The sequence below is a fragment of the Lynx rufus genome, unplaced genomic scaffold, assembly GCF_022079265.1.
Source record: "Lynx rufus isolate CCGP_SWC_20201006 ecotype Redwood Valley unplaced genomic scaffold, mLynRuf1.p SCAF_20, whole genome shotgun sequence".
In the NCBI taxonomy this organism is placed as follows: domain Eukaryota; kingdom Metazoa; phylum Chordata; class Mammalia; order Carnivora; family Felidae; genus Lynx; species Lynx rufus.
This window is the reverse complement of record NW_025814835.1, coordinates 13,595,749-13,618,101: the sequence shown is the minus strand read 5'-3', so window position 1 is coordinate 13,618,101 and position 22,353 is coordinate 13,595,749. Positions and strand designations below refer to the sequence as shown.

General features: G+C 45.8%; 1 protein-coding gene and 1 long non-coding RNA gene across 2 annotated transcripts in view; one reads left to right on the top strand and one right to left on the bottom strand.

The window, feature by feature from the left end:
* Nucleotides 1-5,643, bottom strand: part of KDSR (3-ketodihydrosphingosine reductase) — a 39,990-nt gene extending 34,347 nt beyond the window's left edge. Inside the window, exons 1-2 of the mRNA XM_047086222.1 lie at nt 5,515-5,643; nt 287-376 (exon numbers count right to left, since the gene is read on the bottom strand). Of these exons, the coding sequence (XP_046942178.1) occupies nt 287-376; nt 5,515-5,622 (198 nt within the window). The 5' untranslated portion in view covers nt 5,623-5,643. The remainder of the gene's footprint in view (nt 1-286; nt 377-5,514) is intronic.
* On the top strand, nt 4,845-10,137 carry LOC124517042 (uncharacterized). Its single transcript, XR_006963281.1, has 3 exons — nt 4,845-4,969; nt 8,727-8,847; nt 9,206-10,137. It is a non-coding gene; the product is annotated as an uncharacterized LOC124517042 (long non-coding RNA).
* Nucleotides 10,138-22,353: the final 12,216 nt, after the last annotated feature.

Genomic DNA, 22,353 nt, shown 5'->3' with positions numbered 1-22,353 from the left:
CGTATGCCCCGGACGGTCTGTGGCCTCTCCCATCTCAATGTGCAGCGCCTCTGATGTTGCCTAACAGTTGTTGAAACTAAATAAATTATTTGTGGAACTGACCCAACTTCAACCAAAAAATCTTTTTGCCCTGAATGTGAGAAATAACCAATGGTTCAAAAATCACACCTTGATCCAGGGAGAGGAGCGATTCCTAGCGCAGGTGTGAACGCTGGGCCATCTGCACAGCCCCTGACTAACCTAAAGCTGAAGAAGTAAGTTAGGAACACACACCCAGGAGACTTACCTCATTTCGTGCCACCAGAGTTATAAACGCTCCTTGTTTATAGCACTCGATAGCAATACACTTCCCAATGCCGCTGGAGCCTCCTGTAACCTAGAAGCAAAAATAATAAAATCTTCTTGGCTCTTGAAATTTCCCTTCTGTGGGAGGTTCGTTTACACTGGGGGGCACTTGGGTGGCTCAGCTGGTTAAGCGTCCGACTCTTGCTATTGGCTCAGGTCATGATCTCACAGTTGGTGAGTTCAAGCCCCACACGGGGCTCTGTGCTGACGTGAAGATCCTGCTTGGGATTCTCTCTTTCTCTCATTCTATGTCCCTTCCCCACTTGCGCTCTCTCGCTCTCTCTCTCCCTCTCTCTCTCAAAATAAATAAACATTAAAAAACAAAACAAACAGGGGCGCCTGGGTGGCTCAGTCGGTTGGGCGTCTGACTTTGGCTCAGGTCACGATCTCACAGTTTATGGGTTCAAGCCCTGCGTCGGGCTCTGACAGCTTGGGGCTGGGAGCCTGCTTTAGATTCCATGTCTCCCTTTCTCTCTGTCCCTCCCCTATTCACACTCTGTCTCTCTCTCTCTCTCTCTCTCTCTCAAAATAAATAAATAAATAAATAAATAAATAAATAAATAAATAAAACATTAAAAAAATTAAAGAACAAACAAAACAACTACGATGGGCTCTAAAACCCAATCTACAAGAACGAGATTTTTAAAATTTTTCCAACGTTTACGTATTTTTGAGAGACAGAGAGAGTGCGAGTGAACCAGATTTTCAGCTACTGTAGTTTCTACATCCTGGGGTGAATGAATGAAGTAAGTACAAACATGAAAGACTTTGCTGTCCACGGGTCCTGCTGCTTTGACTGTTTCTGGTACTGAATTATAAATTGCCCACCCATATTTTTCTGAGTTCGCTGGAGGGCAAGTGCCCTATACATCGAGCTAATAAATAATACATTAATCTACCTCTGGGTCCGAATCCAAATGAATCTTATTTCCTTACTTACATATCTTCTATATGACAATCTCCACAAGAGACAAAAAGAATAGCCACCAACTTAGCTCTTCTGCGATTTTATGAGACTGTTTACTATAAAAGTAATATATGATCACATGGAAATATTGAAAAGTAAAGTTTTTCTTCTTGGGCTATTCTGCCCCTCACATTCTATAGCTCAGCCCTACTGACTGAGTTCCACGCTCCCTCCAACCCCAGGATCTTTGCACATTCTATTTCCCAGCCAGGAATGTTCTTCCCCTCCTTTTCACCTAGCTGGCACCCCACTCACCTATTAAATCTCAGCTCACACATCACTTCCTCAGCAAAACCTTCACTCACTGCCCCTTCCCCAACCTCAATCCACTTTTCAGCACTACATTCTTTGTCCTTCACTCAATGGCGCTCACATAATCAAACAGCCATGCGTGTATCTGTGCGATTATTTGATTCACAATCATCTCTCCTATCACAGCCTCCTAAACGCCACAAAAATACCAACTCTAGTTCTGCTCCCCACTATATTCCTAGCACTTAGCACAGTGCCCCGCCTATAGGAAGGACTCGATATATATTTAGCTCAGTAAGACAAAAGCAACACTATCTTCCTCGTCATTTTTACTACGCAAATTATACAACATGGTCAAGAGAGTGGGGGGCCCGGGGTTGTCTGGTGAAGGAAGTGGAGAAGTATCAGAGGGGCACCTGTCCTTACATGGTATCACATCCTAAGATACATATCTATATATAGAGATATATCTTATAACATATATCTATATATAGATAGATATCTTATGTCCAAAAAACTAAAAGGCTTCATAATATTACATTAAGGAGCTGTATTAAAACTTAATTGACCATTTCCCTCTACCGGACATTTGGCTTATTTCAAGTATTTTACTGCCAGCTATACATCATGCTGTAATGAACATCTTTGGCCCCATCTCAATGACTTTAAAACCATTGTGAAGCCACTCCTACCCAATGTACCAATCTCTTGGGGGCTTAGGCTCCCCAACTTCTCTTTAGCCTCAAGTCCTCATTATGGAAGAGATTTCCTTGGCAGATAATTAACTAATTATCTACAGAAGGCTACTGTAAAAATCTACCTGTTGCCCCAACTAACAGTGGCCTCTGAGGAGCTCTTGGCTGCTGAGATATCTCACGGTGGCTTTGCCTTACGAATTTCCACCAGACATTCCACTTCCGTAGCAATTGACAGGACCCCAGCTGCCGTATGATGGGACTGCTGCCACCTCGATGTCCCTCCACCCTACAACCCCCACATACCTACCGATCCAAATCCTACCCACCCTGCAGAGGCCAGTTCCAATGTCCTCTCCTCCAAGAAGCTTTCCTGCCACCCAGTCCTGCCCTTCCTTTACCTGTCACTTTCTACTTTGTGCACGTGTCTTAGCTCCCTCACCTGACTATAAGCTCCTTGAGGACGAGCCCCGAGTCCAATTTATCTCCCTCACTGTGAGCACAGAACCTGGCATAAACAGTTGCTAAATTAGCACTCGGCCTACATTAATTTGCAAAATGGTGCACGGTACCATTTCTCTGAAAAATACAATGCCCCAAAAAGTTGTAAGTAAAGTGTCCCTGTTTGTTATTCAATAAATTAACGGAAGTTGAAGTTAGGAGGTTGATGAGAAAATTTATATGCTCTAAAGTGCTATTGTTATTGCCGTCCTTCTTCTAGACTGCGAGAGGTAAGCTAGCTGTGCACATTTACTGCATAGCCAAGAACGGCTCAGCGTGATCACTTGTAAGTTTTTTCCACAACAGCAAGGTTAAGACACAATCCTTGGGTCATAGCTCATGGGAAACGAACCTTCTAATCAAGCTAATTCTTCACAGGCATCTAAGAAGAGACATAAACCAAGTCTAGGCTATGTAATGCTGAGTGGTACAAGAAAATAGAAGAGATTTTCCTACGGGCTGAGAAAAGTGGGACATACGGATTGAGTTGCCTGACAATTGGTAAACTGAGTCCAGATGTGGGTCACTAAAGATAATAGTTTAATTTCCTTTCCTTAGCACTGCCTCTCACTGTTCAATGCAAAATATTGTTTAAATATGACTATCTCTTGGGGCGCCTGGGTGGCTCAGTTGGTTGAGCATCTGACTTCGGCTCAGGTCATGATCTCGCAGTTTGTGAGTTCGAGCCCCGTGTCAGGCTCTGTGCTGACAATTCAGAGCCTGGAGCCTGCTTCCGAGTCTGTGTCTCCATCTCTCTCTGCCTCTCCCCTGCTCATTCTCTGCCTCTCTCTCTGTCAAAAATAAATAAACTTTAAAAAAAAATAAATAAATATTACTATCTCTTTAATCACATCCTGCAACTCTTACTGAGGGCAAGAACCGCTCCCAGCCATCCCCCAAAATGGGAGGACCTGATTTTCCAGTTCTCACCAAGTCGATGAAACAGTTTTTAAAAAGTAAGTACAGACCCTGTAACACTTCTGCAGTTTTACCGCTATCATTAGGGAGATAACACTAGCATATTAAGAACTGTTCTAAAAAGAACAACAATAAATAATTAAGACCTAAGTCCGCTCCTTTTTTCACATAAGCAGACACTCTAAATGTTAGCTCCCTCTCCTAACACCACCTGGTCCGGTCCTAACAAATCTCAAGAGAAAGAATTGTGCTTTCCCTCATCTTGTGACATTAGAAAAGAAGACAGATGGTGACATCATGTGAATTATTCATGTCGTCCTCACATTATTTATTGTGGCATATCAAAACAGGATGGCGAAAATAAGAAATTCTTCTTCGTTTACCCCAACGGACTCGTTACCTCACTAATGGCCTGCAGCGCCATGAGGCTAGAAGGACTAGAGTCAAGGTCAAGTGAAACTCCCTTAGAAATACTGAATCACACTGTTCATGCTTGCTTTTGGCTTTACCTTTTTTCCAAGTTACGCTCTGCAAACATACGCTCTAAAAGATTCCAACTTTTAAAGCCATGCTTCTGAGGCAGAAGTTCTCTTGTGGATCTGACACTTTCAGAATCTGGCATAAGTGTAAAGTTTTCCTTCTCTCTTCTTTTTAAACGAATGTACACTAACCTCATCTGTCTTCTACATCAGGAAGAGCAGGAGTTGGAAATTCACTGGTAGTTTTGCAAAGGACAATCTAAAGAAAAATACGTTTTCTAATTCACAGATGCTTGTCCAGATTTAAAGCACATTAAAATGAAAGGCCATCCCATCCTAGGACAGCTCAGTGGGGAGGCTCCATCTCAGCGGACACACGCATGTGTCACCTCGGGCACCAGAAGGATTTGTGCGGCCAGCTTAGTAACTAACGCTCCGTATTCAATAACCTGCCACCTCGGTGCGGTGAGATCAAAATACGAAAACGGAAGAGAAAGCCACGGCAAGCGGCCAAGTGCTGGGCGCAGGTGAGGAAGGCTCCCACACCTGCAGAAAAGGGATCTCTGAAGCCACGAGCTTCCGGTAAGAAACAAACCAAACCCATGCACAGTCCCTTAATTCCTAGAGCACCGGCAGGTCGGTTAGCTCATCCCTCGGGCTCTGAAATGATGGCAGAGGACTGCACCGAAACGGCGATCAGCCGACCCGGGGCTGAGCTCCGAGAGCCAGGCGGTGCAGACACGACAGAAGCGTCCCAACACCGCCCAGCTAGGACTGCCAGCCTACTGGGTTCGGAGCGGTTTTCCCCCCAGGTGAGTCACTTCCTGGATTCCTCCGGCAACTGCTCTTTCTGTCACGGGCACAGGCCGTCTTCCCGGTCCGAGGTGCCCCGGCGGGTCCCGGCGGCCGGGACCCCTTCCCCGCCGCCCGCCTCCCCGCGACCCGGCCGGGACCGCGCGCCTCGCCCCGCGCGGCCGCCGACCGCGGTGTCCTTGGCAAAGTTTCTCAGCCTCTCTGTTCCTCAGTTGACTCATCGGGAAAACCGAGGACAAAAATATCCACAACCCACGGATGCCCCGGGGATTAACGAGCGGCCCCCGAGCCCCCGGCGCCCCGGCACCCCGCCCTCCGGCCCCGCGAGGGCCAGATGCGGCGGAGGGCGGGTCCTCGCGGCCCACCCCCCACCCCCCCCCCCCCCCGGCAGGGACCCGGCCGGGCCGCGCGGCGGCAGGTGGCCCTCCGCGGAGAAAGGGACGCGGGCGGCCGGGCCTCGGGCACGGGCCGGCGCGCCAGGGGGCGGGCTCGGGGCGGCCGAGCGGGCCGGGCGGCGGCGGCGCAGCAACAGGAGGCCACTCACCACCACATGCGCCCCGGGCAGGGCGAGGGGCTTGGGGCTGATGAGCGGAGACACCATGTAGAGCAGCAGCACGAACGCCACGAGGAAGGCGGCCGCCAGCAGCAGCATCGCTCGGCGGGGCCGGGCCGGGCCGGGCCGGGCGGGCGGGCGCGCGGGGCTCGGCGGCGCGGCGATCACGCGCGGCCGCGCGCAGCGAGAGCCGCTGTTTGGGTTCGCGGCCGGCGCGGGGCGGGGCGGCGGCCGGAGGGGAAGAGGCGGAGCCGGCAGAGGGCGCGACCGCGGCGGGGCGGCGCTTCCCGGAGGCGGGGGGCCGGGGCCTGTCCCCGAGGGTCGGACGCGGCCCGCGACCTCCCGGGGGAGGGGCTGGCCCCGAGCGCGCGGCTGAGGGCCGTGGCGGCGCCACCTGCGAGCGCCTCCCGAAGGGCCGGGTGACGCTCCGGGGCGGGGGCGGGGGCGGGGTGCGTCTTAGGACCGCGGAGGCCGGTTTCCAGGCCTCCCAGAGCCGCGTCGGGCGTGGGGGGGCGCGGGGGCGGTGGGAGCCGCTCGGGGCCGGGTTCCGCCCTCGCGCGGGGAGGCCGCGGGAGGCGCGGGGGCGACGCGATCCCGGGCGCTCGGAACGCCCGCGCGGGGATCGGCAGCCCCTGTCGCAGCGTGGGAGCCCCGGGAGCCAGCTGACATCCCGGCCCCATGTCAAGCTTTCTCGGCGTGCTCCGAACTTGGTCGCAGCCCACCGTCGCGTTTCACTGGACCGGGAAAGCTTTACCGCGGAGTTTAACGCACCACTCAGGTCGCATTTCCTTTCCCAAGGCTGGGTTCCAAAACAAAACAAAACAAAACAAAAACAGCTTTATGGAGGTCTAATTCACAACCCATACGATTCACCGATTTAAAGTGCATAGTAACTGGATTTTAGTATAGTCACAGACCTGCGCAACCACCACCAGGATCAATTTTAGGACATTTGGTTACACAAAATCGCTTGTACCCATCACCAGCCACGCCGGGTTCCTCCCAACCCGCGCCCAGCCGTTGGCTCTCACCCATCTTTCTGTCTCTATAGATCTGCCTAACCTGGATATTTCATATAAGTGGAATTCTATGATATGCAGCCTTTTCTGTCGGGCTTATTTCACTTTACGTTTTCGACGTTCATCCATGTTATACATGTATCGGTACTTCATTCTTTCTATCACCAACTTGTATTCCATTGAATAAATATACCACTTTGCATTTATCCCATCATCAACTGATGGACATATGGGTTGTTTCCATTTGGGGGCTATTATGAATAATACTGCGGTGAACATTCGGGTGCAAGATTTTGTGTGGATATATGCTTTCATTTCTCCTGGGTATATACCCAGGAGTAGAATTGTTGGATCATGTTTAACCTGAACTGCCAGATGTTTTCCAAAGCAGCCACACCATTTTATATTCCCACCAACAATATATGAGGGTTCCAATTTCTCCATATCCTCACCAACACTTGTTATCATCTATCTTTTTAACGATAGCCTTTCTAGTGGGTGTGATATTTCATCGTGGTTTTGATTTGCATAAGGTATATGTTTTTGTCTGCTTGCTTGCTTTTCCTTTCTGTTGTTGTTTTTAGAAATACGAAGGACGGGCGCCTGTGAGGCTCAGTCGGTTAAACCTCCAACTCTTCATCTCGGCTCAGATCGTGACCTCACGGATCGTGGGATCAAGCCCCAAGTCTGGCTCTGCTGACAGTGTGAAGCCTGCTTGGGGTTCTCTCTCTCTCTTCTCTCTTTCCCTACCTAACCCCTCTCTCTCCCTCTCTCAAAATAAACAAACATTAAAAAAAGAAAGAAGGAGCTCAGGGGCAAAGGAGCTGATCTTACTTTTTCTTCTTAATTGTGTTGTCCCGAGTTAGGCAAATTGCAAGGTTTGAGGGCTCGGGCCTCAGGGCTTCTAACCCCAATTACAAATTTGGGGGTTCCCCCCCAAATATAAACAAATTAAAAATAAAAAAACAGGGGCACCTGCGTGGCTCAGTCAGTTGAGCATCTGACTCTTGGGGAGTCTCCTCTCTCTCTCTCTCTCTCCCTCTCTCTCTGCCCCTCCATGGTTTGCTCTCTCTCTTTCTCTCTCTTTCTCAGAAAATAAACAAATAAACATTAAACAAACAAAACTGGGGGCTCCCAAACCACCTTCACTTTTGATAATTCTCTGGAAGGCCTCCCAGAACTCACAGAGGCACGCCCCGTGGCTGTGGTTCCTGATGAAGTCAGCTAAGGGAAGAAGCGCAGAGGGCAAAGTGTGGGGGCCTCCACACGCAAAGCTGCTGTCGCCTCCCATGCGGTCAGGGCGTGTGACACGCCCAGCCTGGGTGTGTGAGGATTGCAAACCAGGGAAGCTTATCTGCTGTTCAGTGTTTATTGGAGCTTCCAGTATGTAGGCGTGACTGATTGATTGATTGCCCTTGTGGCTGAAGTCAGTCTTCAGGTCAACTTGACGATGCATGATGGGATCTCCCGGCTACATCACCTGGATGGGTCTTTCTGGCACGACCAGCCTCCACCTTAGAGTACAGATTGGCCTGCCCTCGTCTAAACAAAGACGCTTTTATCAGGTGCGGCATAGGTTACCTCCCAGAAGGCAAAGACAAAGGCCAGACCTCCTCTTCAGGCAAGCCCAAATTCTTTACTGCACCACCTGGCCTTTATCCAAAGCTCTCCTGCAGCAAAATAAACATATGCCCTAACGTTTGGAGGTGGCAGCGTGGAGTAGGAGGCTCTTAACTCAGTTTTCAGACTCAATATCAGCGGTGCAATCTTCCCGGTGACACGGTACCAACGTTACACCACATCACAGTGTGGGGAGGGGACGTAACCTGAAGGGGAAGAGTCCCAAGACGGTGGCGTATTACTGAAATTCCACTCAATCATCGACAACTGGCCCAACTCGTCATCATGTCATACGACCACACTGGGTCCCAAAGCATTCCCACTCAGGTTTGCAGGTTTCCATTCAACTCATCAGTTTCTAGAAACAGGAGAGGTCTCTACCCCCAGAGACGTCTACTGAGTGCTCTTAGGAGACCGTCTCGTCTCTTGCTCCGAGCTCCCACCCCCACCCCGCAAGGTGTTAATGTAATACTGGATTTTTCTTGTGGCATAGCCTATTTATTTGTTCTTTTGCCCTTAGCTACTATTTCTCCTTCTCTCTATTTGTGATTTATTTTTATTCAGACTATCTCCTGTTGGAAGGAACACGCGCGAAGTTCAGCCTGGTGATACGCTGTTCCTGATTGCCTGCACTGACACTACTTGAGGAAATGCACCCCCCTCAGTCCATTCCCATTCATACAAGGTAAGGTGAACAGAGCTGCATAACTTGTGGGCTTTCTCGACCACCAGGCGGCACGGCTCCATTTGCTATCAATTCCAATTTTGCCAGATGGAGTGAAAGCATAATCCACCCCATCAGTGTCTTGGGAATTCTAGTGTAATGGTTTAAAAATATAGTCATAGTTTCTTGCTTAGGGACCATCCTTGATTCTAGCACTTGCAGTTGAAGCCCTGGTCCTTGGGACCACTGCATCAGGAAGAAAAATAAGAAAGTTGAGGCAATGTGGAGAAAAAAAAAGCAAAAACTGTACTCATACTGTCTTCTCTCCATGGGAAGAGCTACACAGTCATACCAGCCTTCTCCCTCACCCCTTCTACAGACCCCCCAGAAAAGCAGAGAAATCTACCGAGTAAGCAACACCCTCATGAAGATACGTAAGTGAGCCCTTCATGCCTTATCTCTCCCTCCCCCATTTTATTTTTTCTCCGTCCCCCATTTCAGACAACCAATGTTCCAATTGCCTGTTCCAATTCTCGGTTATACCTTTACTCAAGATATGCAACCTGACTCGTCCATTTGATGTGATATCTGTTTGTTCATTGTTGGACACTCTGGGCTATGAAGTGTGTTCTTTGGTCTGAAGAAATGGGACTTGGTGGTCCAGACTGGTGCAATAGCTTCTGGTCCAGTCTTTTTATAGTATGTTGAACATTTGCATCTACCTCTAGGCATGGAAAACCCGGTCCAGAGTGTGTCTATTCCTACCAAAACCCATTTGTAACCTTCCAGGGCTCCCAGCATCAGTCCAGCCGCCAGCTCTGCATCGGGCCTTTCCCCCAGGGAATCTGCCCCACAGCCATCTGTAGCCTCCATCATTTTTGCTGGCCCACAACAAAGTTCTTGGCATTTTGTGCTCCAGAGGGTTTGAGAGGGCGATGTCTAGATTTGTCCCATCTCTGCACTGCTGAACCCCCCATATCCACTCATTCCGTGGGCCCAGGGGGCTACCTCAAGTGAGCACACCAGGATATCCACTTGCTGGTTCCAGTCCCCTCCCAGTCCTACAAGGAGGTTCTTCTGATGGACAGTGACATGCCCCACTTTAATGTACCCCTGAATGCCCATAGTCATTTCCACAGGGCAGTGCCCCCCAACAAGCATCCCTTTAATAGGCAAATTTTCCATTGTTCTTCTACTTAACCACATGGCCAAGACATTAGCTGTTGCCCATGAGTTGGTTCAAAACCCTAACATAGAGGGGCGCCTGGGTGGCTCAGTTGGTTGAGGGTCCGACTTCGGCCCAGGTCATGATCTCGCTGTTTGTGAGTTCCAGCCCCACGTCGGGCTCTGTGCTGACAGCTGGGAGCCTGGAGCCTGCTTCGGATTCTGTGCCTCCCTGTCTCTCTGCTCCTCCCCTGTTCATGCTCTGTCTGTCTGTCTGTCTCTCTCTCTCTCAACAATAAACATAAAAAAAACCCCAAAAACCTTAACATAGGGATCACATCATGGAATTCAGCCACTGAACTCATTTGTTTTTATCTTCATTTGGCAGCCTTCCAAACACCACGCTATCCATTCACCTTGAAACTGACATCTATAAACCAAGCAGCTCTTTTTTGGTTAATAGACAGCACTGCCCAAGCGGCTATAGGGCCAGCAATTTCTTGCATGATTCCCAAGTCGGCCTTAGGGGAAATAATTCTAGCTGCTTATGAACATATGTGTATGCCCTTGCATACCCTGGTTCCATGTTCCCGCAAAACCAGCCCCGTTTTACCATGGCACTCTTCTGGGCATTGCCTTCTCCATTAGAGTGTTTCTCCAAGGTCACCTAAGACATTATGTGTATTTCAGGTTTCAAGATTATTTTATGTTCTTCAGTCACCGGGGCCATTAGCAAGGTAGTCCAATACCAAGGTAGTAATTGCCTCTGAAATGGAAATCTTCTGTCCAGACTCTCGGCAGTCACTAAGAGGTGGTGCTCACAGCCTCTTGCTGTGAGCCCCAGTCTGGGTAAGGATTCCAAGACTGCTTCCAAGTGGTTGGAGGGGTAAGATCTTAGGAAGATTTCCAGATGTGGAATATGCACCCTGCAAAATCCAAATAAACCAGGTCTTGTAACATGTTTTGTCTAGCAGGTATCCCATACTGTTTAAAATCAACAACCTGTGTGGGCTTGGGCAAGGTTCTTGGTTCCCAGTTAGGATGCTCAGCCAACATTGCGTGAAAGGACAGGTTTACCTGCCCTCTGTTTTATAGCACTAGGTAGAGGAAACTTTCCCCAGTCAGACACAAAATCCATCCCTCTAGTACTTTCACATAAAGGAGATGTAAGCACTTTACAGAGTCTGTTCATTCTCTCTAGAGAGAGACAGACAGTGCACAAGAGGGGAAGAGGAGAGAGACGGAGATAGAATCCGAAGCAGGCTCCAAGCTCTGAGCTGTCAACACAGAGCTCCACGTGGGGCTCGAACTCACGAGCCATGACTCACAAGCCATGAAATCCTGACCGGAGCCAAAGTCGGACACTTAAGGGTGAGCCACCTGGACGCTCCAAAGAAAACACTGGATTTTAAGAAGAATGAAGACGTTGGTCAGTCAGGCAAAAAAAAAAAAAAAAAAAAAAAAAATCAGGTCATTGATTTATAAAAGAAATCAAGCTAGTTTCAGATTTCTCCATGGTAACATTCATCATGAGGGAACAATGACATCTGTAAGATCCTCAAGGAAAGAACGTTGAGCCAAGGTTTTGTAGCGAGCTAATCTGTATTTCACCCATTGAACGTGTAATAATTAAGGAAATGTTTTTCCTATGAGTGTTCCTTGAGGAAAGTGTTAAGGCAATGAGCCCAGTCAGGCTGCTCTAAAACAATACCACAGACTGGGTGGCTTACAAACAACAGAGATTTATTTCTTACAGTTCTGGAGGCTGGGAAGTCCAAAATCAAGGTGCTGGCAGACGTGGTGTTTGGTAAGGGCTCACTTCCTAGTTCATACTGTCCTCACATGGTGGAAGGGGAAGGGAGCTCTCTGGGTCTCTTTTAGAAGAGCACTAATCCCATTCGTGAGACCAAAATCACCTCTCAAAGGCCCACCTCCAAATGCCATCCTGTTGGGCATTAGGATTTAACATAAGAATTTCGGGGAACACAAATATTCAATACGTAGCCAGCCAGAAAGATGACTGGAAAAATATAGCACTGCCTTTGGAGACTTTGAGAAATGGATATAGTTAACAGTAGAACAAAGACTAAAACAAACGTCGGGGCTAGAATGCTTTGTAATTGATATATACCTTAACAATGTGAAATAATAATAAAAGACATGCATTTTAGAAGGAGAAGGAGGAAAACGTGGAAGGTAGGCATGACTTTATAAATTACATCATTTGTAACTGAAATCCAAAGGTATCATTTCAATCTGACACATCAAGTAATAGAAGTATAGACATTTAGGGGCACCTGGGTGGCCCAGTCGGTTGAGTGTCTGACCTGGCTTCCGCTTAGGTCATGATCTCACAGTTTCGAGCCCCATGTTGGGCTCTGTGCTGACAGTTCTGAGCCTGCTTGGGATTCTCCCTCTCCCTCTCTCCCTGCCCCACTCGCGCGGTCTCTGAATCTCTCAAAATAAATAAATAAACTTAAAAGAGCAGTATAAACATTTAACGCCATCAAGGTAAACATGAAGAATTATTGACTCAAATCAGGTGAGTGGGGAAGAAAGAGGAAGTATGTACATTTTATCATTGTTTATGGTAAAGGACTAAGATATTATCAAAGGAAGTAGAGGGATATGGGGCCAAATGAGGTGTAATTACAGAGGCGAACGAAACAGTACAAACTTTCCTAATAACAGACCTGAAAAAAGGAAGAGGGAAAATAACACTCTTGAGTGATGACACGATTGCGTTCTTTTCTGCTTCCACTGCCTTGCTGCTTCTGGGGCCCCGGGGTATTCTGGGGCATTCTGTGTTAGGCAGGGCTGGCTGGCACCTACCGGGTGGCCCTGCCCTTTCCACTCTCAGCTGAGATCAGGGCTTTCAGTGCTTCTCAAACTGTGTGGAATGTCCCGTTTCCTTTCATCGTTCCTTTCTGCGGCAAACCAATCAGAAAAATGGAAGGAGAACTAACGAAAACAAACACACACAAAATACAAGCTTTAATGATTTGCTATTAGAGTCAACAGGCTTAAAAACAGTAAATATAATCTGAACAAACATAATTTCGAGAAAAAGAATGACAAAACTGCTAGGTTCTTTGTTAAAAGTATGCATAAAAGTGATTCATGTAGAGGATTATTTTTTGTAGTGAGCTAGATTTTCCAAAGATGGCTGCCACAACATCTCCAATCCAGTATATTCTTTTCTAATGTGACACTTATTCCATTGAGTGGTGGGGTCTATAGCCCCTCCCCTTGAGCCTGGGTTGGCCTTTGGACTGCTTTGACCCATCAACTGTGGCAGAAATGACACTGGAGGACTTACGAAAGCAGGCTCCAAAAGCCCAGGTAGCTCCTCCCTGGTTTTCTTGGGACATGAAACCCGACAACTGATCCATGAAGCTCTGAGTAAGCTCAAGAAGTCTGTGGCGATGTCCTTGTAGAGAACATAGTCCCAGTTGAGTTCCCACCCAATCGCTAACACAAACTTGCCAGCCAAGTGAGTGAGTCATTTCAAAAGTTTACCCTCCATCCCCCAGTGATGCCTCATGGAGCAGAGATGAGCCATCCATGCTGAGCCCTGCCCGGATTGTAGATTCTGACTTCTTTTTTTTTTTTTTTTTTTTTTTTTGGCCAGTTCTTGCCCCCCAAACTCCTCTTGTTGGCTTCTGGAGAACTCTACTTCTAACAACAAATGTCACCCAACCCTTATTCTGACAACTTTCCTTCTTACCTATTTTAAATGCTTATTTATTTATTTTGAGGGTGGGGACAGCACAGTGGGGAGAGGGGGAGAGAGAGAGAGAGAGAGAGAGAGAGATTCCCAAGTAGGCTTGTGCTGGGCCCAATCCCACGACCTTGAGATCATGACCTGAGCTGAGATCAGGAGTCAGACTCTCAACCGACTAAGCCACACAGGTGCCCCTTAGGTATTATAAAATGTAATTTGTACTTTCCTCAAATTCTAGCGTTTGAATTATACAAAAAGTAACATAAACCTGGTTAGAATTTAGACCCCAATTTTTAGACTTTTTTAGACTACAAAAAAAGCTTACTTTTGGTATGAGTCATTTAGGAAATTCCAAATGCTGACTCTTTGTCATTACCGGTAGTACTAAATGGCCCTTTTCTGCACATCAGCAGGAACTCTTTTCTCAAAATCTGTAGCATGAAATATGTGTGGCTATTAATCTGATAGGTTGAGCAAGGTCAAGCCCTACATCTGACATTAATTCTGGCAACTTCAACCGTACTTCCAGGATCTGAACACGGCAGGACAAGATAAGGGTGAAGAAATGTGGGCACTTGACTCAGGCACGAAGTTTGATGGGATGCCAAAATAATCAGTAATCAAGATACACAATGTTTTAAGATATTACAAAAACAACACAATTAATGCAAAAAAATCCATGGTGAAAACATATCTAAATCGTAAAGATCATCTCGACATAACTGACCGAATGAGTCATAGAAGTCTGTAACGGGGTTACATTCCTACGGTCACCACCCCAAAGCAGGTTACCACCTCATTCTTGGTCTTTAAAAATTGTTGATTCCAACATTTTTTTCTGATTTGAAAAATTATAAATAGACTTCACATTTTCGTTCTTTAAAAAAATCTAGACAAAACCCAAATAGTAAGTGTTGGTGATGATGTGGAGAAATCGGAGCCATCGTGCATTGGCGGCAGGAATGCAAAATGGCGCAGCCACTGTGGTGGTTTCTCAAAAAGTTAAACACAGAATCACCATATGACCCAGCAACTCCACTCCTAGGTTTATACCCAAAAGAGACTCAAAGAGATCCGTGTACACCCGTGTGCTTAACAGCATTACTCACAATAGCCAAAGGTGGAAACAACTTAAAATGTTCGTTAACAGATAAATGGATAAGCAAAATGTGGCATATACATACACACAATGGACTATTATTCAGATTGAAAAAATGAAGTTCCGACATGTGCCGCAACATGGATGAACCTTGAAGATACTATCTCAAGTGAAATAAGCCACATACAAAAGGACAAATAGTGAATGAGTCCATTTATATGAGGTACTTAGAATAGGCCAGTTTCTCAGAGGAAGAAAGTAGAATAGTGGTCACCAGGGACTGGAGAGGGGGGGTGGGAAGTTATTCTTTAATAGAGAGTTTCTGTTCAGGTTGATGAAAATTCTGGAAATGGAAAGTGGCGATGATTCTGCAACACTGTGAATATACTTAATGCTACTGAATTGTACACTTAAAAATAGAAAAAAGTGGTGCATTTTATGCCATGTATCTTTTGCAGTAAAAATAACAAATGCTCACTTCATAAAGTTAAAAAAAAATAAGAAAATAAAGAATACATTTTAAATTAGTTCTAATGCTAGTACTCAGAGAAGTAGCTGATTTGGCTCCAGACTTTTCTCACATCTTGGGATGACCTCACAATATGTGGCGACCTTATTAAGACGTTAATTTTTCCTCTCTGGATTTTCCCTTCCCTTGCATTGTGTAGACAGGCAAAAACATAATGGCTGGCAAAACATTTTCCTTTCTGCTGGCTCCCTCTAACAAATCCTAATCTGTCATGTCACCGAAGAGATTAAGCTAAAGACTTTGAGAGCAACCGGAAAAAAGAGAGATTTTGTCGGCCCCCAGAAGGACTGGGGACAGAATTTCTCACCTCACAAGGTCTGAAGGTTGGAGCCGCCCACACCCACCAGCGGCCAAACCTGGGATAGGATGGCTCTGAGGTTTCCAGCCTCTGCAAAGATTCCTCTGCGTGGAAGGGAAGAGCTGAGGACGTCTGCGGACTTAAGCAATAAGAATGCCCGTAGTAGACTTGGTGCACGAGAGATCCATCTCCCGTCTGAGCACCGGGAGAGCCTCTTGGACCTTAATGCAACCCTTTGGCGAAGAGGCCTAATAAAGACTTCACAGTGGTTTCCCTGACAGCACAGCAGATTTGGATTTGGTTTAATGGTGATGTAGAAGTATGGTCTTCTCTGCCTACTGGAATCTGTGGGCCGAGATGTAGACTTGGCATACGTTGAGTGCCCATACTTTCAACATCCCCGAAGTAATAGAAAAATGTCGGTGTTTCCTCTACTTTGTAGTCAAACCTCTACCAGAAGGAATCCATGAGGACTAATGTTCTCTTTTAGTGGAAAGCGGTGTGTGTGTGTGTGTGTGTGTGTGTGTGTGTGTGTGTATCATCACCTTGGAGATGAGCGGCTGTCGATAGCAGCCCACTGTTCTGACCGGCCAGTGCCGTGCCGCAAACCACCCTGTTCACTCTCGTGTGGCCGCTAGCCGTTTCCTCCATTTTCAGTTTTAATGTTTTAATTGAATCAGCTAGAGCTCTTTGGTGTGATGATACTTTTTCTTGTCATCACTTATTCTTTAATATGGAGCTTTCAAAGGTTTCTATAAAATTGTCAGTGGAATTATTTATGGCCTAAGACATCCTATGTGGCATTTAAGAATCCAAAAGCCTCAGGATGCCTGGGTGGCTCAGTGGGTCAAGCGTCTCTTGGTTTCGGCTTAGGTCATGATCCTGAGGCTTTGTGGGTTCGAGTCTCACATTGGGCTCTGTGCTGGCAGTGTGTGGGGCCTGCTTAGGATTCTCTCTCTCTCTCCCTCTCACTTTCTCTCTCTCCTCTTTCTTCCCCTCCCCCACTTGCACTGTCTCTGTCTCTCTCTCGATAAATAAACTTAAAAAAATAGAAAAGCATTTTGATATTACAACATTTTGTTTTGTTTAATGGCATCGACTTTTTGGAGACCAGGCCAGTTGTCTAGTAGATGCCCTACATTCTCTTTTGACTGGTTCTTCCTGATGTTATTTATTTCTCTCTCCCTCGAATTTCCTATAAGCCAGCAGTTAGGTCTGTGGCTTGTTTAGATTCAGATTACACAGTTTTGGTAGGAACACTTCGTAACTGTATTTGGTATTGGATCCTCCCCAGCAGCACGTGCCGGTTTTTCCCCTATAAGGAAACTCAACTTAATCTGCTTTCTTGGGTAGGGTGGTAACAACCCTATCTCTCCATTGTAAAGATCATGTTGCCCTTTGCAATCGGCAGATAATCTGGGAGTGACATCATGCAATGTTGGTAAATTGTCACCAATAATGCCTCCAACTTCTGTTAACGTATGCTGCTTCTCCTATCAAGAGGTAGAAATCTAGTTTTCATCCCTTGAATCTGGACTGGCATTATGTGGTGGAAGTGGTATTTCCTTATTTCTGGGCCCAAGCCTTAAAAGGCCCTGAAGCTTCTTTTTTTGTCCACTTGGGTTCAAGCCATCCAATAAACTCAGGCTGGACAACTGAATGATGAGAGATCACATAGCGGAGAGAGGCCCAGCCAGCCCACCCGGAGGCACTAGAAATAGGAGTGAAGCCATCTTCAATTCCTCAGCCCTGGTCAAACCACCCCAGCCAACACTACGTGGAACAGAGGCTCCACAGAGTTCTGCCAAATTTGCAGTCACGAGAAAAAATAAATGGTACTTTGAGCCGGCATTGATTGACTTTGAGTGGTTTGTTATTCAGGAAACAAATCCCATGTAAATATTCTGCTTCACGTGATAGTTTTAGGATCCATTGACGATAGTTGCCTGGGTCAATTATTTCATTGGGGTTGCCACAGGATAGTTCAAGTTTTGTTCTCCTCTCTACATTATTAGCTGGCATTCTTCTGCAGAGAGAGGGACGGTGGGAGAGCGAGAAACACACCAGCTTTCTCTCATTAACTAGGTACAAACTACTGTTTCTCCTAAAAATGAAGGGTCAATGTTTAATCTTGTCCATTATTAGTTTCAGAATAAAAAGTTGAGGTAATATTCAACCCCCAAGGATGGCAAATAAGGTTCTTTGCCCCTCTACTTCTTTTCTAGTCTTCTTTAGATGTTTGTCCTCCATAGTTGTGCCCTCTGCATATCTGCCATTGAACTTAGAACATTGCAGTATAATTGATTCATTTGTTGATCTGTTTAACTGAACTTTACGTTCCTTGAGGGCAGGGACTTAGAAGCTAAGCCAAGTACATGTAAGTTCTAAGTGAAACTAGATTTCTGTCATGCCCTTACTTATCTTACATAGATAATATCTGATAATTTTTTAATGGTGTAATTGCTTTGTCTTTTGGTGATTTTGATGTTTTTTCATTTTTTAATCAAAAGAATAACTGCATGTGGTTATAAAACAAATATAGTGGGCCAGTAATATAAATTAGTTCCTGGCCCTCAAACCCTCAACTCCACCAGAGATGATCATTCTCGATTTTTTAGCTTTGGTTTTTGTAATTTTTTTTCAGAAAAATGGCCACGACTTCTTTCAACCCAAATGCCTTATTTACAATGTCACCTTGCTGTTTCTCCCAGTGACAGGTGGGATCTACATCCTCTCCCCTTGAAACTGGAGGGCTTTTGTGACTGTTTCAACCAGTAGAGTACGGCAGAGGTGACACTATGTGACTTCCAGGACCAACATTAAAGGGAATAGTTTCTGCTTCTCTGGAATACTTGATATTGTAGCCTTCGTTCTAACTGCCCTGAGGCCACCGTGCTGTGTGGAAGCCCAAACTAGCCCATGCACAGACGGCTTGGAGAGGCCCTGGGATTTCATGCACATGTCCTACTGCCCCCAGATGTCTCAGCCCTCTGGTCTTTCAGCCCCAGCCAGTGTCTGACCACAACTGTACAATGGTTCCTAGCTAGACCTCAGGAGTTCCTGAGCCACAGAAATTAAGAAAGTAGTGCTTTAAGCCATGATGGTCAGGCTTCTTGGAGGCCAGACTTGGGAGGTTTTTGGTTATACTAATGAAGTAGCACCTTCACTTACTTTGGGTTTAAGGCCCCATCATCACTGAACTATTGCTTACGATCTCCGTGGCAAAGACCATTCCAACGATCAGGCTAGCTCTCCTGCATAATGAGCTAAGCCCACTTGGCTTGTAATGGTTAACTGCCAATACTTGGCTTCTGCAACCGAAGGATCGGACCGTTCCAGCTCCGATGACATCAAAAAGCCAGCAAAACACTTTGGAAAGCATCCTTTCACCCAGCAAAGGTTTGGTTAAGGGACTGGGTTATTGACCTTCTCTGGGAACAGTTGAGGCCTTGTGAAAGGTTCTCACATGAGAAATCCACACCAGCATTTCTATCTCCTAAAGACGTTGGGTTCTTCCTTTTACATTACATATTAATGGAGTTCCAAGTGAGTCGATTGTTGAATTGTTTCTTCAAGCGGCCAAGCAAACAATTAAAACCACTCCCAGCAGCTCAAACCGAAACAGTAAATTCAGTCTGTGACTGAACTCACATCAATAGATTTGATCTGAAACTAGGTTCTCTTTTTCTCGGCTGATCACCAAAATCCCCATCCCCACACACAATGCCCAAGTATTTCCTGAGACTCAGAAGCCCCCACATCCTTCTAAATATACATATCCCAATACTGTGCACCCTGCACTTTCCCTCCCAAATTTCCTTACCTTCACATAACCTCCCCCCACTACCAACCCCAAACCCCAAACCCAAACTTGTTGAATCTGAATTCAACTGGTATCACTTGGCAACCTGCAGGTTCAACTATTAAGTTTCACTTGATCATTTTAGTACTGTGGATGCAGGATATGTTTGTAGTCCTAGTCCCAGAAGATCCTTGGGCTGCTCTCCTGGCCTTGACCTCAACTAGCAGTCCTTCGAGTTCTCATGCCTTCATTCTGTTCTACAGCAGCTATGAAGTGGTTCCCCAATGTCTTGTCCTCACTGGGGACTTCTTCCATGCAACCGTAAGGTAATTAGCTGTTTCACCACAGGTACCAGGTTCCCATTGGGTTGGATGATATTGATGCTGCTACAGTCCTGCTTTTAACGTCCTGCCATCTTTGTGGTGCTCCAGACGGATGGACCTAGATGGCACCTGGTTAACCAAGGCTAGTCAGGTGCCCCTGTGATGCCTGCCAGACGATGAAGAAAAACAGGATGTCCCCACTGTGGTTTCTGCAGCAGGCGGCCAGGGGCATTCCCAAAACCAGGAAGGCAGTTTGGATGAACAGTACTCCTCCAAAGTACATTTGTTTGAGGAGTATCTTGTCCTGTTTCTCTCTTTCTCTCTCTCTCTCTCTTAAAACCTGTTCTGTTGTTTCATAGGGTTCCCAAGGGGGAGACAAATGCCTGTGATCAGGTGTCAGCCTAATGGTACTTTGTTGTTGGTTTTTTTAAGTTTATTTTTTGAGAAAGACAGAGCACGAGCGGGGGAAGGGGCAGAGACAGAGGGAGACACAGAATCCGAAGCAGGCTCTAGGCTCTTAACCAAGCGAGCCATCAAGGCACCCCCCCCCACTGTAACTCTTAATTAAAAACTTGTACTTATTTTGGGAAACTAAAACTTATTATTTTTTTTAATTTTTAATGTTTTATTTATTTTTGAGACAGAGAGAGACAAAGCATGAACAGGGGAGGGTCAGAGAGAGAGGGAGACAAAGAATCTGAAGCAGGCTCCAGGCTCTGAGCTGTTAGCATAGAGCCCGACGCGGGGCTCGAACTCACGGACCGTGAGATCATGACCTGAGCTGAAGTCGGAAGCTTAACCGACTGAGCCATCCAGGTGCCCCCAAACTCCTCTTTTTTAAACGTTTATTTATTTTGAGAGAGAGAGAGGAGAGAGAGAGAAAGAGAGAATCCCAAGTAGGCTCCGTGCTGTCAGCATAAAGCCCCAAGCGGCACCTGATTCTCAGGAACCTGGAGATCATGACCTGAGCTGAAATCAAGTTGGACTCTTGACTGAGCCACCTAGGTGCCCTGGGAAATTTAAATAAAAATGAAAACAAAGAAAAAAACTAACAAGTATCCATATTTCTACCACCCAAATTTAGCCACTGTTAATTTCTTGATGTATCTATTTTCATTCTTAATTTTTTTAAAGGTGAAAATGGGGGGGGGCAAAAATTATAAACACTGTAAAGTAGTAAAACTTAGAAAAAAATCCAAAGATTCATTCACTCAATAAATATTTATTGAGCACCCACCAGGCACCAGGCACTGTTCCAGATATTGAAATACAGCAAAGGAAAAAAAAAAAAAAAAAAAAAAAAAAGACAAAATCCCAGCTCTCACAGAACATACGTGTTAGTAGGAGAAATTACAAATAAGGAAAACAGTACACTATACAATATGTTACATACATGGTAAGTGCTACAGAGGAAAATAAAGGCAGGGAATGGGTATAAGGAACGTCAGGAGGGATTGCAAGTTTCAACAGGATGAGCAGGGACTGCCTCACTGAAAAGGTGACATCTGAAAATAGGAGATGAAAGAGGTAGAGAAAATTTTAAAAATCAACCAAAATCTCACTACCCACAAATAAGATAACGAACACAAGGTGAAAATAATTTGTTATGTTTCTCTGTGTACGTACAGATATCTGGATGAATGTTTATATGGACAGATACAGCTAGGAGAAATATACTGTTATAAAAATGGGTTCAAACTACAAAATTTTTAAATCATCAATGAATTCATCAAGGATCTATTTTTTAGAGAGATAGATAATATATACGTAGATAACACAGACAGATCTGCGTATACCCAGATCCAGATTTGGGATTAACTAAAGTCTAGTATCAACTGGGTTAGAACTGATATTTTGGTCACAGGCTTCCAAGTCACGAACAGGACCCATCTCTCCACTGACGCAGGTAGTTAATTCTTGAGCTCCCGTTTGTAATGTGTCCTAGCTTTCTATGGGAAGGTCTGCACATCTTTCAGATTTATTTTGAGGCAGTGGGTGCTTTCTGATGCTATTACAATTGGTACTATTTTCCTAACTTCAGTTCCTGATTGTTGCTCAGATAAATACCATGATTTTATTAACTCTGCATCCTATCATCTCGTTAAATTCAAATTCGGAGTTTATATTAATTTGGATGTGCTACATATACGATGTCCCCTGCGAAGGACAATTTTGTTTCTTTGTTTTTAATCCCTAAACTTAGACTCTCCTATCCAAAGTTGAAAAGAAGTGGTGATAGCAGGCTCCAGTATCTTTTTCCTGATCTCTGGGGAGTAAAGTTTTCAAAAATTCACAATTAAGTATGGTGCCTGCTATAGCGCTTTTTTCTTCTTGGTAGATGCCCTTTCTTAAACTAAGAAGCTCCCTTCTGTTCCTAGTGTGTGACGTTTTTAAAACAAATCATACATGGGTACTGGATTTTATCACATGCTTTTTAGGACTCTACACATGTAACTTCTGTATTTTGTTTTTACAAATGCAATAAATTAGTTTTTCCGTTTAAATTACGGACACGCTGTGTTTTGTGTGGCGTCACGTGAACGGAAACTTGACCTCTGTGGTGTGACACCTCTTGCCACAGCAGATTT